Source organism: Crinia signifera, chromosome 6 (assembly GCF_055691185.1).
Source record: "Crinia signifera chromosome 6, ASM5569118v1, whole genome shotgun sequence".
NCBI classification, from domain to species: domain Eukaryota; kingdom Metazoa; phylum Chordata; class Amphibia; order Anura; family Myobatrachidae; genus Crinia; species Crinia signifera.
The window spans coordinates 70,657,067-70,669,513 of record NC_139222.1 but is presented as its reverse complement, the minus strand read 5'-3'; the positions used below and the strand labels follow the sequence as shown (position 1 = coordinate 70,669,513).

At 44.1% G+C, this 12,447-nt stretch overlaps 1 protein-coding gene across 10 annotated transcripts in view; it reads right to left on the bottom strand.

Annotated features, from left to right (window-relative positions):
- Nucleotides 1–12,447, bottom strand: part of ZMIZ1 (zinc finger MIZ-type containing 1) — a 293,441-nt gene that overhangs the window by 11,950 nt on the left and 269,044 nt on the right. For 7 of the 10 annotated variants that reach the window (XM_083146266.1, XM_083146269.1, XM_083146267.1 and 4 more), the window contains 13 exons: nt 11,730–11,844; nt 11,004–11,221; nt 10,044–10,242; nt 9,261–9,548; nt 7,440–7,622; nt 5,804–5,881; nt 3,266–3,440; nt 2,809–2,995; nt 2,116–2,326; nt 1,168–1,273; nt 742–902; nt 430–497; nt 201–269 (listed from right to left, as the gene is read on the bottom strand). In XM_083146266.1, coding sequence (XP_083002392.1) covers nt 201–269; nt 430–497; nt 742–902; nt 1,168–1,273; nt 2,116–2,326; nt 2,809–2,995; nt 3,266–3,440; nt 5,804–5,881; nt 7,440–7,622; nt 9,261–9,548; nt 10,044–10,242; nt 11,004–11,221; nt 11,730–11,844 — 2,058 coding nt within the window. The remainder of the gene's footprint in view (nt 1–200; nt 270–429; nt 498–741; nt 903–1,167; nt 1,274–2,115; nt 2,327–2,808; nt 2,996–3,265; nt 3,441–5,803; nt 5,882–7,439; nt 7,623–9,260; nt 9,549–10,043; nt 10,243–11,003; nt 11,222–11,729; nt 11,845–12,447) is intronic. The other 3 variants (XM_083146270.1, XM_083146262.1, XM_083146263.1) reach the window with 3 other exon arrangements.

Here is a 12,447-nt window from a genome sequence, read left to right as displayed (position 1 = left end):
TATTGCTACACAAGTTCTTACAAACCACAAGAAATGAAGAACAACCATATGAAAGCGGAAACCATGCAAATGAGGACATGGGGTGGCCCACTATTGGCTAACTCCCCAGTACGGCGGTCAAGTGGTGCAAAGGATAAATCACAGAAACTAGGATATAAAAATGGTAAAAACAAGTCGGCATTCAGTGTGGTCGTACTTACTTCTGTATTGCATTCAGGATACCCCACATGTACTGGTCTACCTCCAGGCCCTCTAATAAAGCTGTTTTACTGTAGGAGAGAGAAGCAAATGCTTAATATTAAAGCGAGTTCTAAGGTCAATAGAAATAAAAAGTATACAGACAAATGGAGATAACACTAAGCTCTTCCGTATTGTAGTTGGCTCCAATAATTATTATATAAAATTAGCAATAAAAACCATCACACTTACTTGCAAACAGGACACCGCCACGTTCCTCGCTCACAGTTCAGCTGAAGATAGGACTCTAGATCGAAGCACTGGAAAGAAGAAGGGCTCATTTCAGTTGGGCCGACAGTATGTTTAGTGTGTGTTTTTCACACAAGAATAGATAAACTGCGTAGACAACCAGCCATTAGCGTACAGAAATCTTGCTGGTTTTTCCTTGCAGCTCTATGGAGGTACAAGCTTAAGAAAGCGAGAATTCCCTGACTATATCCTGCAATGCATTCAGTAACTGATGTCCCTTCTCTATCTAACAGGTAGTTTTCGCGCTGCACTGACCTGTACGTGTTTGCAGTCGTGCCCCCGTGCAGGCAGCTGGATCCGCCTAAACGTTATCGGGCATTTCAATGAAACTTTAATTGCTGTCTGCTCTACTCCATCCTCTCCATTCAGAGCTGCGTTACCAGACGAAGCTGCCGCACTGCTGAAATTCCGCTTTACTGCTCAGACAAACAAACAATGTATTAGCAGCAAGCAACACACGTTACAGCAACATGGCGGGAATACTCAAACACATAACTCACATTTGAAAGCTATGATCCTGGAAAGAAGGATCTTACCGTTGGTGTGTCACAATAATAAAACAGGGAGTGTATTTATATTACTACGTTGTTTTATTTAGCATAATATAGTATTTATATCAATGACCTATGAAGACACTTTCACAAAGCACAGCTGTGATGTACAGGACAAGGGGTCACTCACTTTTTGTGATACAGTGCTCAGCTGGGAGAAGCCTCTTCTTCAGCAAACCCTGCAGCACTGAACGCACTGAAGGCCGATGTACTAACTGCAGCACAAACAGGTGCGACTGTGAGACAGAGAAGTGAGATTCATTAGAAGTAGGCCCAATAACAAACACACAACACAGTAGTTACAACACTCTAGGGGGCCTATTTATCCCGAAGATGAGGGCTTGCAGGTTCCCCGATAAGTAAGTATCCAGCTCGTCACAAGTTGCAGTGGAAAAATACTTATTTAGAGGCAATTTATTAACGATAAAATATGGGTACAGCTACTCTGAAAAGCAGCTTTTCCATGAGCCCTAACAATGCTACTGAAGTACTGTAGCAGTCATACGCATTCCTTATGTTCTGGCCCACTGCGCTTGAGTGAACATATGGCTGCTGGTCTTACAGTGCAGAAGTGGTGGAGGGATCTGTTCGGTTCCCTCTTTGCAATGCTGGACTTCTTTCTCATAGGATGGAGCAGGGCTCTAGGAATCAACGCCACCTGAAGATGGTGTTGGTTCCCACAAGCAAACTCAGAAAACTCTGTTATCTAAGTTTGATGAATACAAGGCGGCCCCAATGGGCTCCTAATTATGAGTAGTCCTTATACAAAAGACTATGCATTCTCGAATGTGAACTGGCCTCAATAGTGATGATGAATAAGCCCCTAATACATATATTGAGAGAGGATATCCCACCACAATATTATTATATTGAACATTATAAAATAACAATCAAATATTAATCAACACAATTGTCTCTCTAGAAATGTTATCGTAAAGAGCAAGTTTGGGATCCACGGCTGTAAGACGTCATCATGGCAGCCACCTTTGCTTTCACACAGTTGATAAGATGACTGTGTTTACTTGCACAACAGATTGCTCAATACTAGTTACATTATGGAACAGAAGTGGACACTTACACAGCAACAAGCAGTGACTGTAATCTGGATGGTGTTGCGGCCTGGCTGGCAGACATGCTTGAGGTGCAAGGGTTTGTGGGAAGTCTTGTTGTCTCCTCGCTCGATGGTAAGAGGAGTGGCGTTGACGCTGACCTGTACAGATGCTGGCCAGTTGGTGTTCATTTGTCGGTCTTCATGATGGTAGCACTTAAATTGCAGCTCCAGGTCAGACCTGTGTAAAAGTAACAGTACAATAAACAACATAAAATTAACTGTGCACACTACACTGCAATCCTAAATCATTTGTAGAGGCTCTCAAATATAATTTTCCAAAATGTTACTTTAATGCATTAAACATATATTGATCAACTAGCTAAGAGCAAAGCCAAAGTATATAAGGTGCATAGGTCCTTGACAGCAGCCTTACTAATACGGAGATACAATTGAGCGCTAATATCAGAAACAATTTTTATGGAATAATACAATTCTAAAGCTGCTGCCCTAGAGGCCCAGGCCGAGACTGGGTATAGGGTAGGAGGATCCTCAGCTGCCCTGAAAGTTTAATGCTGGGTACACATTACACAATGTATACCCAGACAATGTCATGCCCAATGGAACCCAGCAGGGTGCTGGTATGGGCAAGTGTGTATGTAACGCAGTGGGGTCCCTCCATTGGCTGAAAATGACCCTTTACACTGATTACTATCCACTTACCTCCACATGAGTGTCTGATGGACAGTCGGCCGCAGATGGAACACATGGTTGCTGACAGCAAGATTGTGTTCCAGCCGGAAAGGCTCCAATACTACTCCATCACGCACAGGAAACGTCAGGCGCAGTTCGTCCGTGTGGCTGGCTGAGATCGAAGAAGGAGAGAAAGTGTGAACTTTCCCTTTTGCATCTGCAGTGCGACAATGTAAAGAATGGTAAGCGAAGGGCGGAGGACTCAAGCACACCTCAAGGGTCAACCAAGCAGCAAAATCCAACAACGGGATGTAATTTTATCATTATGCTAAAATTCTTAGCCTTTGTGACGCCTGGGGACATTGGCCACATATTGAAAGATCATTAGGATGTATTATGTGCCTATGCAAATACCATTAAACTAGTTCTACCAAAACACACAAAGCTTACAAACCACAACATTACACACAGTCCGCTCCTAACTCACTTGGTGGTGGAGGTAAAGCGCTCATATTCGGCTTGATGTCAGGAGGAAATGGAGGCTTGACATCTTGACTGGGGGACAGATATGGAGGGATGCTGCTACCAGGAGTCATAGGAGGTGTGGGGTTGCCTGGAACAGGTGAGTGAGGATAATTGCCAACAGGCCCCGGTCTGGAGGGCTGCAATGGAGAAGAAAAGATTAGTTAGACTTTATGGCTTCATAACATTTAATTTAAAAGGTTTTTAATAGAAAATTATAATAAATGCCGTTGAAAACCCCAACATAATATCAGCTTAAGCATAGTCACACGCACACAGACAAGTTGCTAGAACCATTTAAAAACAAGTCATTCAGCTAAATGTAATAGGCTCCGAGTTTGGCAGCTGGGCAAGCGATGACGGTGAGCAGTGCCGATAGCTCGCCATAATAGCTCGAAGGTCAGTACTCAACTGACCCCCCTTCACTTGCCGTTTACATCGCTGGTTCTTTTTGGTGATGTGGAAACGGCAAGTGCGGCCGTCAAAATGGCAAAGCTCACTGCTATATGCAGCAGACTCGTTGCATATGTGGCGAACCTTGCCGTTCTGGGGAAACGAGGATTTCCCCGGAACATAGAATAGGGTGAGGGGATTAGACAGCGAGGCAATCCTTGCCAAAAACAAGCCATCCTCACTTCAAAAAACAGCAACCTAAAACCAATGAGGATTCCCCTCTGGGTGAGCTGGTGACATAACTACCGACTCATCAGGTGAACAAAGGAAATGCACATTACATGACCTGTACGCAGTTATTTAGGAATCCCTGTGCAATAATTGTTCCCTTCTATATCAATGTAAAAATTACCACACATGATGTTTAAATCATGAATTATATGAGGATTTATTCCTAATACCGGGTATACGCAGGCAGGTAAAAGGCCAATACATTATGAGAGATCAATCATAAGCATATTCTGAGATCTCTCATAATGTATTGCCTGTCAATCCGGAACTACACCCCCTCCCCCCCCCCCCAATACACTCTGGAACAGCACATTGCATCCATTAAGCGGATTCGAATTACCCCCTTTCTGATGGAGGTTAGGTTGACTAATATGCACGTTAGTCATAGCATTACAAATGCAAGTGTTTTAAAACAGACGTATTCATGAATTCATTCAATAAAAAATGACCATAAAATAATACATTATTCATTTGTTGTAGCGGTTTAAATTTTTTTTATATCTACACTTCGGATCTGAGCATATTAATCTTGATTAATTCCACAATCTCATCCTTACATTTTTGACAGCTTAATGAAAGGAGTCAAACACATCCCCTCCTCCAAACATGGCTGACTAGGACTCACTTTAGACCCCGTGCACAAACGCAGGACTAGACAGGATGCCATCAGCCATTCCCCCCACCAACAACCGTGTGCTGGTTAGCTATTTGTCTGTCTCGCCCCATGTGTCAGAGATGGGGCGGGCAGATAGCTAGCTAATCGATAAGAGGCTGTGTATTTGGCTTGTTAATAGTGGATAGATAGGATAAGGAATAGATTCATTATGGAACCGCTCTCCATTCTATATAATAATAGACTAACACAGTTCCTCATCTTTTTGGTGTAAATACAAGTGTTATACACACTGGTGGCCACTAGGTGGCCCCCAACAGACCCATTCACAGCCAGCGCTGAAGGTGCCTATACAAAGAGCGATGTGTTCCATACTTTTTGTACTAGATCGCATTGCATCTAGTACAAAAAGCATGTTATGTGCTACAGCAGCGTGCTTTTTGTACTAGATGCAATGCAATCTAGTACAAAAAAGTACAGGATGCACATACTTTTTGTGCTTTTTCATGTGTATGGGCACCTTGTTCTGTCTATCAATGAGCTGGTAACTAGTAAGGATATAACTGCAGTATAAACTATCAGGGTTGCCATATTTTTAAATACATTTTAAACAGTGTAATAAAGTTCTTCTGGAAAACTCCCCCTGCAATATAAATGCTTCAGATTAAAACTATTAGATAAAAAATTAATATTGTTGCATAACAATACCACCTGTGGGCTGCAGGGGGCGGGGGAGTGTGAAGAACACTGCTCACGCTTCACAGCATATGGGGCACAGCGTATCAGGGCTAAATTATCACAACAAGTGATAATACTCATGAATAAGAAAATTTGTGAATAATATGGCGCTCCAGCCAGTTGGCCCCAACTGTCATTTTTTTAAATGCATGGCAGTTGGGCTCTGCTTGGCTGAAGCACCATTTATTATTTATAACTAGTTTTATCTTTCAGGAGTTTTATTACTCATTGATAAATTGGACCCGTAATTATATATAGTGCCAGCATATTCCTTTGAACCACGATAACAAAAAAAAACAACACATTTTTTTAATACAATAAATAGAAAAGTCTGGTTATAAGAAATTGCACACAACATGTCAAAACATAACATTGTATTGATAGCACTTCTTGTACACATATTAGGCATATAGACGACAACACCCATACCCTCAGTGGATGATGGATTTGGTATGAATTCACACTCACCCCGTTCATACTGCCTTGGCTATAGCTATTGTAGCCGCTCCCAGAAAAGTTGTTATTTTGTCCATTAAACTGCTCTGGCTATTAAAAAAATAATAATAATGAATTAAAAATGTACAAAAAAAATAATAATCAAAAAATACTATTATGAGGAAAAAAGCAGTGTAAGAAATTTCAGCCACATGAGAAATGAATTAGCCAAGAAGCAGCAACTGAAATACTCCAAAGCAGTGACATAGTGATTGCCCAGAAAGTGCTGGGGGGTAAGTTATTCTCAACACACCATGTGACAACTAGCGGCCAATTACATGCTTACATTGTACAAATAATGGCAGAAATGAAAGCTGGAATTGCTTTCTTCTTAGTGGATACAAATAAATAAGTAATTTAGGGGTAGATTGTATGAAGCAGTGATTAAGTGCCTGGTACTTTATCACCGGCCAATCAGCTCTTAACTGTCCCTTTTTAAACCCAGCCTGTAATATAACAGTCAGGGAGCTGATTGGCCGGTGCACTGCTTCATACATCTGCCCCTCAGTTTGCTAAAGATGATTACAGTTACATGACAATAGTTGATATTGGTAATGGAAAAACTAGGATGGATTTCAGGTCTCTACTTGACAGAACTTTGTTCCACTTTGGTAGCAAATGGTGTTTATTCCTACTACTTCTATTTAAACAAAAAATACATATGGTGGCTATTTATCAAAGGTTATCAGCTCCTAACTGTAGTTTGGCAAACATAGCTTTTAAAATGAAAGTTAGAAGCTGATTGGTTAGTGCTTTATCAATACATCAGTATAGATATTAAAACATCAGCATGGAGCATATGAAATTTTCATTAGGTAAAACTAGAGGGTCCTGGGAAAATGAGAGCACTATTTAGCTTGGCGAGTGGGGACTGTAACAGTTTCAGCCATGTAGGGCAATGGCGAAGAAACAGCGGCTGACACATTCTTCATTACTGCTGGCTACATCTCCAAGCTTCTTACACTACAAAGTGGCAAAACAAAATATATATTGCTGTATATTTAAAGCTAAGGCACCTGGTTTACATGCACTGTGCTGGGATTCCAATGCAGGGACTGTGGGAAGTGCTTTTGCGGTGCTGAGGTGATTGCACCTATCCTCTTTTTGACATAATTATGAAAAGATTAGGACACAATGGTGTCAGGAGCCGGAGCTGAGGCAAGGTGCCAGGTTGCCGTTAAAGCAATCTGTCACTCTGTCCCTTTACTTACTTACATGGTGACAGTAGAAACTATTGTTCCAATATAATGTCACTGCATGTAACTTTGAAGTGTGCTCCCGCAGCATAGTTGTCAGCTAGTGACAGGTCTGCCAGGGCGCAGCAGATGGGGACGTGTCACTTGAGAGCATGGTGTATGAAAGATGTATGATTGTATTACTAGCACTACAGGGCTGGACTGACTGGGCACATCCTAAGCACAAGCATGGCAGTGACAAAAAGGGAGAAAGCAAAGGAAAGGCAATGACTGTTTACAGAAAGATAAGAGGTGTAAGTGGTGTAGCATACAGACAGTAATGTGGCCTGTAAGCCAGTCCTAGTACAATAAAGTTGTCTTCCTACAAACTACAATGATGTAATACAATTAGTGTAACATGATCCACTAGTCACCTTGAAGTACTGCCCCATGCTGACACTAGGTGGCGGGTACTGCCCGGCACTCTGCTGTCCTGTCATCCTTTGGCCTGGGTAGTTCGGCGATGTCATTGGTCTGGCAGGACTGGGGCTTGGGTATTGCCCAGGCTGACTGGGAAATTGATTGCTTGGTCCATATTGCTGGCTGCCATAAGTAGGCTGCATAAAGTAAAATAAAAAAATGTTAATTTGCAATTTCAGACTCTTGCCCCTTACCTGTCCACCAAACAACACAGGTCTTTTAACAATTTCCTTAAATGACCATAATGACCGTACAGAATCTGCACAGAAATGAGAACTAAAAAAAAGCATCTCCTGAAAACAGCTGGTGTGACTAATGCTGGCTACACATAGGGGGTTATTCTAGTTCACTCTTTCTGACAAAATCCTTCTTAGATGGACAAAACCATGTGCACTGCGGGTGGGGCAGATGTAACTTGTGCAGAGAGAATTAGATTTGGGTGGGGTTTTTCTTCAAAGTGAGATCTAAAGTGCAGTGTAAAAATAAAGCAGTCAGTATTTACCCTGCACAGAAACAAAATAACTCACCCAAATCTAATTCTATCTGCACATGTTACATCTGCCCCCCTGCAGTGCACATGGTTTTGTCCATCTAAGAATGATTTTGTCAGAAAGAATGAACTAGAATAAACCCCACAGACCGATTCTGACACATGGACAAACACCAGGATTCAGGTCCGACATTTGCACTATGGGCGGGATGTATTATTATACATCGCCGTCCTTCGCCGCCCGGCCGCCGCGATGCCAGCGATACCTGTACTGTGGTGTGCGAGGGTCTCCATCACCTCCTGCTCCCCTCACGCCGGGGACAGCTAAGCAGGCTGTCCTTGGCGCCTCCTCCTCCCCCCTGCAGCCGGAAGGACGTCCGACTGCCTTGCTAGGGGGAGGAGGGGTTTACCTTCCGGGTCCAGGAGGACCTGCAGCAAGGTAATCCAGGGGGAGGGGGAGATCGGCGGAGGCGGCGGGTTTGCGAAGGGAATAAGCCCATAGGCTTCTATGGGGTATCGCCACCCAGAGGTGGCGATACCCTACTATGCAAAAACGTGGCGGCTGGGTGTTAGTACATATGAAAATGCGGTAAACCAGGGGTTTTACCGCATTTTTGCTTTAGTACATCCTGCCCTAGGTGACAAAGGGTTTTTTGTACTGCATTTACCAAGACGCAGGTTAAACAACACTACAGCTCTTGGAACATTGGGCTTGTTATAACTACACTATATACACGGTAATACACCATATAAAAAACTGTTAATAAATAAATAATAAATGATGTGAGCAATATCTGAAGGATGGTTACAGGACGAAGACACAAGGAAGGCATTAGAAGGTCAAGCCCTTATGAAATATTATATTTTTAGTCAATGAAATGAAAATCAGGGTGGAACGTCTTGTAAATACAGTTGGCAATGGCCTGTAAACTTCAGGCAGGATATAGTATTTGGGGGACCCCCTACACCAGGCCTAGCCAACCTGGGTCTCTCCAGCTGTTCTGAAACTTCATATCCCAGCATGCCTTGCCACAGGTTTAGCATTCCCTAATAGAAGAACTGTTGCAAGGGATGCTGGGACTTCACAGCAACTTGAGAACCACAGGTTGGCAAGGCCTGACCTACACAATGTTCACCTTGGTCAGGACAACATATCATGTATAGACTCTATCAATCTCTCTAAGTAATGCCACAATTTTCATAAAACAGTAAATTCAAGCTGTGTTGCCCATGTATGTGACAACGTCATGGTCTGTAACATGCGCCAGTACGTCACAATGCTCACCTCTCCTGGGTAAGGCCTTTTCATGCCCTGCATAGGGAGTGACTGTGGCCTGGGACCAGGATAACTTTGCTGAGGCATCCTTTGGCCGTGAGCTCCAAAAGGATTCATGCCAGGCCGTGGCTGATTCATCCCCATTGGCGGGCCGCTCATGTTGGAAGGAGCCATGTTGGGACCCATTCCAGCTGGGTTCAAACTCCCTGACATAGCAGAGGGGACTCGTTGGCCAGGCTGGTTCATAAATTGACTGTTATAGGCCTGAGCTGGACCCATCTGGAAAGAGGAACACACCTTCAACAAAAGAAAGAGAAAAGAATAAAATGCAACATGCGTGTCTAAAAGGGAGGAGGGTAAGGCAGGATACAGTGGTAGAAGGATGACGGGGAGGAGTACAAATACATGTCGCATTCTTTTTTGAGCACAAACAATGTGCCATTGACAGGTGCAGTGCCGCCTGAATAAATGAGTTGTTCAGAGCCCATGAATGTGTAACACACACTCCCAGCCAGATTGCAATTCATTAATAATTAAAGCAGATGAAATATATACAGAGATTATTCGGAATACAGTAGCTTGGACATTTCAGGAATACATGCAGCTTCAATGATAGGAAAATCTTTAAAAAAATTTCTGTAATATCCGTTATCTACAGAGTACTAATTAAAGTTCCATGATCAGAATGTGTGTCATGCCACACACATGTAAACAACAAACATACACAATTATTCAGACAGGTAAATTTGCACCTATAAACAACTGAGTACAAAAAGCACAAAGGGGACTCACTGGGCCATATTGGTTCATGTCCTTGTTCTGTGTCTCCTGCAGTGCTGCCACCGTAGCAGTTGCCGTGGCAGTGGCTGTCGCTGCTGCAGCAGCTACGGCAGCCGCAGCAGCCGCGGCTGCAGGCTGAGTGAAGTCCCCAGGTTGCCGCGAGTGAGGTGGGATGCCCATTCCTGAGGGATTATTAGGTCCACCAGGATAGCTGGAAGAAGTTATTTTAAATAAATGAAGATTTGCTACTACAGAATATATACTCATAATTTAACCATTCAGGTCACTCAGTCTTTATTGTACCTATGTGCCCACAACCACTAGATGTCTTGATACTGAATGTGACAAAATTAAACCAGTGAATAAAATATTTAAGTGTAAACAACATTTGGTTAGTAACAAGTTCACTCATTCTGACACACAAACTCTGAAGCATTGCATTTCACCATACTGACTGAAACAGATTACTAACACAGGTACCAATCCAGAGATGGGCGTAGATTTACAATATTTTCTGAACTGTGCATGCACACGACTTGTACTACCTACATGCAGATTGGGTCCTGCATTACCCATCGCAGTGCAGTTACAGGTGCCAGGTGAGTGACAGTCTGCAGCCAGTAGGTGGCAGTGTGGGGAGCACTAGACTAAATGTTAGCCCAGTTTTGCAGGTATGCAGAGGTCAGGGTTAGCATATTTGGATGCAGCTGCACTGGCCCCGGCAACGTGGAAACACCTGGCCATCCTGCATAACCTGAGAGTTACCCAGATGATCACGGATGATCCCACGCTGTATCACAGAAGCATGTAGTAAGCAACTTACTGCTCCAGCCACCTCCTGGCGCTTTTACATACTGTATGTAAGCACAGCTGCTGGGTACAAAGATATAGTGGCTGTGCAGTACTGTCCATTGCTAAATCAGGACCACAGTGCCATAGTGCAATGCTTCATCAGTGCAATTGGTGTCTTACCTCCCGGCAAATCCTCCTCCTCCTGGGTAGTTTGGACGCCCATACATGCCCTGCTGCATATAGGCCTGGTTAGATGCTGCCTTTGAGGAAAACTGTTGCTGTTGCCCAGCAAACTGCGGAGAGTTCATACCGGCGCTATTGCTGTTCATACCAGATGCCATAGGGTTGCCACCTTGGTTCATTTGGTTGTTGGCATTAACCATAGGATTTCCCAGTACCTTATAAGTAATAGAAAGAAAATAAATCAGACATTTGCTGATGAAAGAAGCATCACATATGAGAAGACAGATGACCCCAAATCGCTTATGAAGTGACCACTTCAATTACCTTACACCAGGAGGAGAACATTACACTGATCCAAGTGCCTATTGGAATGCCGCCGGCAAGGGGGGGTTAAACAGCAAGGATCACAGAAAATGTTTAACCCCTGCGCCGGCCGCTCACCGTATCCATGTCCCAGGGGAATCCACGCTTTCACAAGACGGTGAGGATTCCCCCAAACAGCGAGGCCCGTGGCTAAAGCAGGGAGCCCGCTCATTTAGCCGCGAGTCTCGCTGTTTCCGCGGCCGCATACGCCGTTTTCCCCTTCGCTCCAAAACCGGGGTCAGTTGATTACTAACAGGGCTCGCTGTGACAGCTGGCCCCGGCATTGAATACACCCCAATATGTAACTGGGCAGATGCAGCAGAGAGCAATATAACTTTCATTATATAATGGATAACTTACCTGACTCTGAGAAGTGTTTGTGACCCCCCAAACTGTAGTAACCACAGACAGAGAACCTGGAGGCTGACTCGCGTTCTGTTGCCAGGGGACGGAGTCGTAAGGGAAAGACCCATCACTGTGAAGGCATAAAGGCATGGTCAGTAGGAGGACACGGGAGCACCTTCAAAGACCACAGTAACCCTGGGTGCTCCTTTTTCTGTAGTCATTTCTATACACACACAACAGAAGTAAAGGGGGTTTGGGTGAAAGCCGGAAACAGCCTAAATTCCAGAGCGCCTCACTGGACCAGGTCCCTGCAGTGACTTCTGCCTCACTGTGCGCATCCACATTTTTGTGACAGCTGACGTGCAGCAAATGGCGCAAGGGAGACATTACAGCCTCCACCTGATCCGCAGCTGCTGCACAGGCAGAGGAACTGGGAGCAGCATGGCTGACACAGTCCAGAACCTAGAATGCCACTGTGGAGTATTCTGTGCTAAGAGACTCACAAAGAGAGCCCTACAGTGGCTGAGGTTGCTACAGAGAGCCGGGACTGTCCGACGCTCCACCACTACGTACCGTTCTGGTTTTTACTCAATCCCTAACCGTACCCCCCCACCACCACCCAACACCACCACACACACAACATGGTTGTAGAAACATAATAAATATCTAGTCGTGTTGCCAGGAATTATGTGCGCCCTCTATTCATTTTTCACATACAGGTATGGGAGGTCTT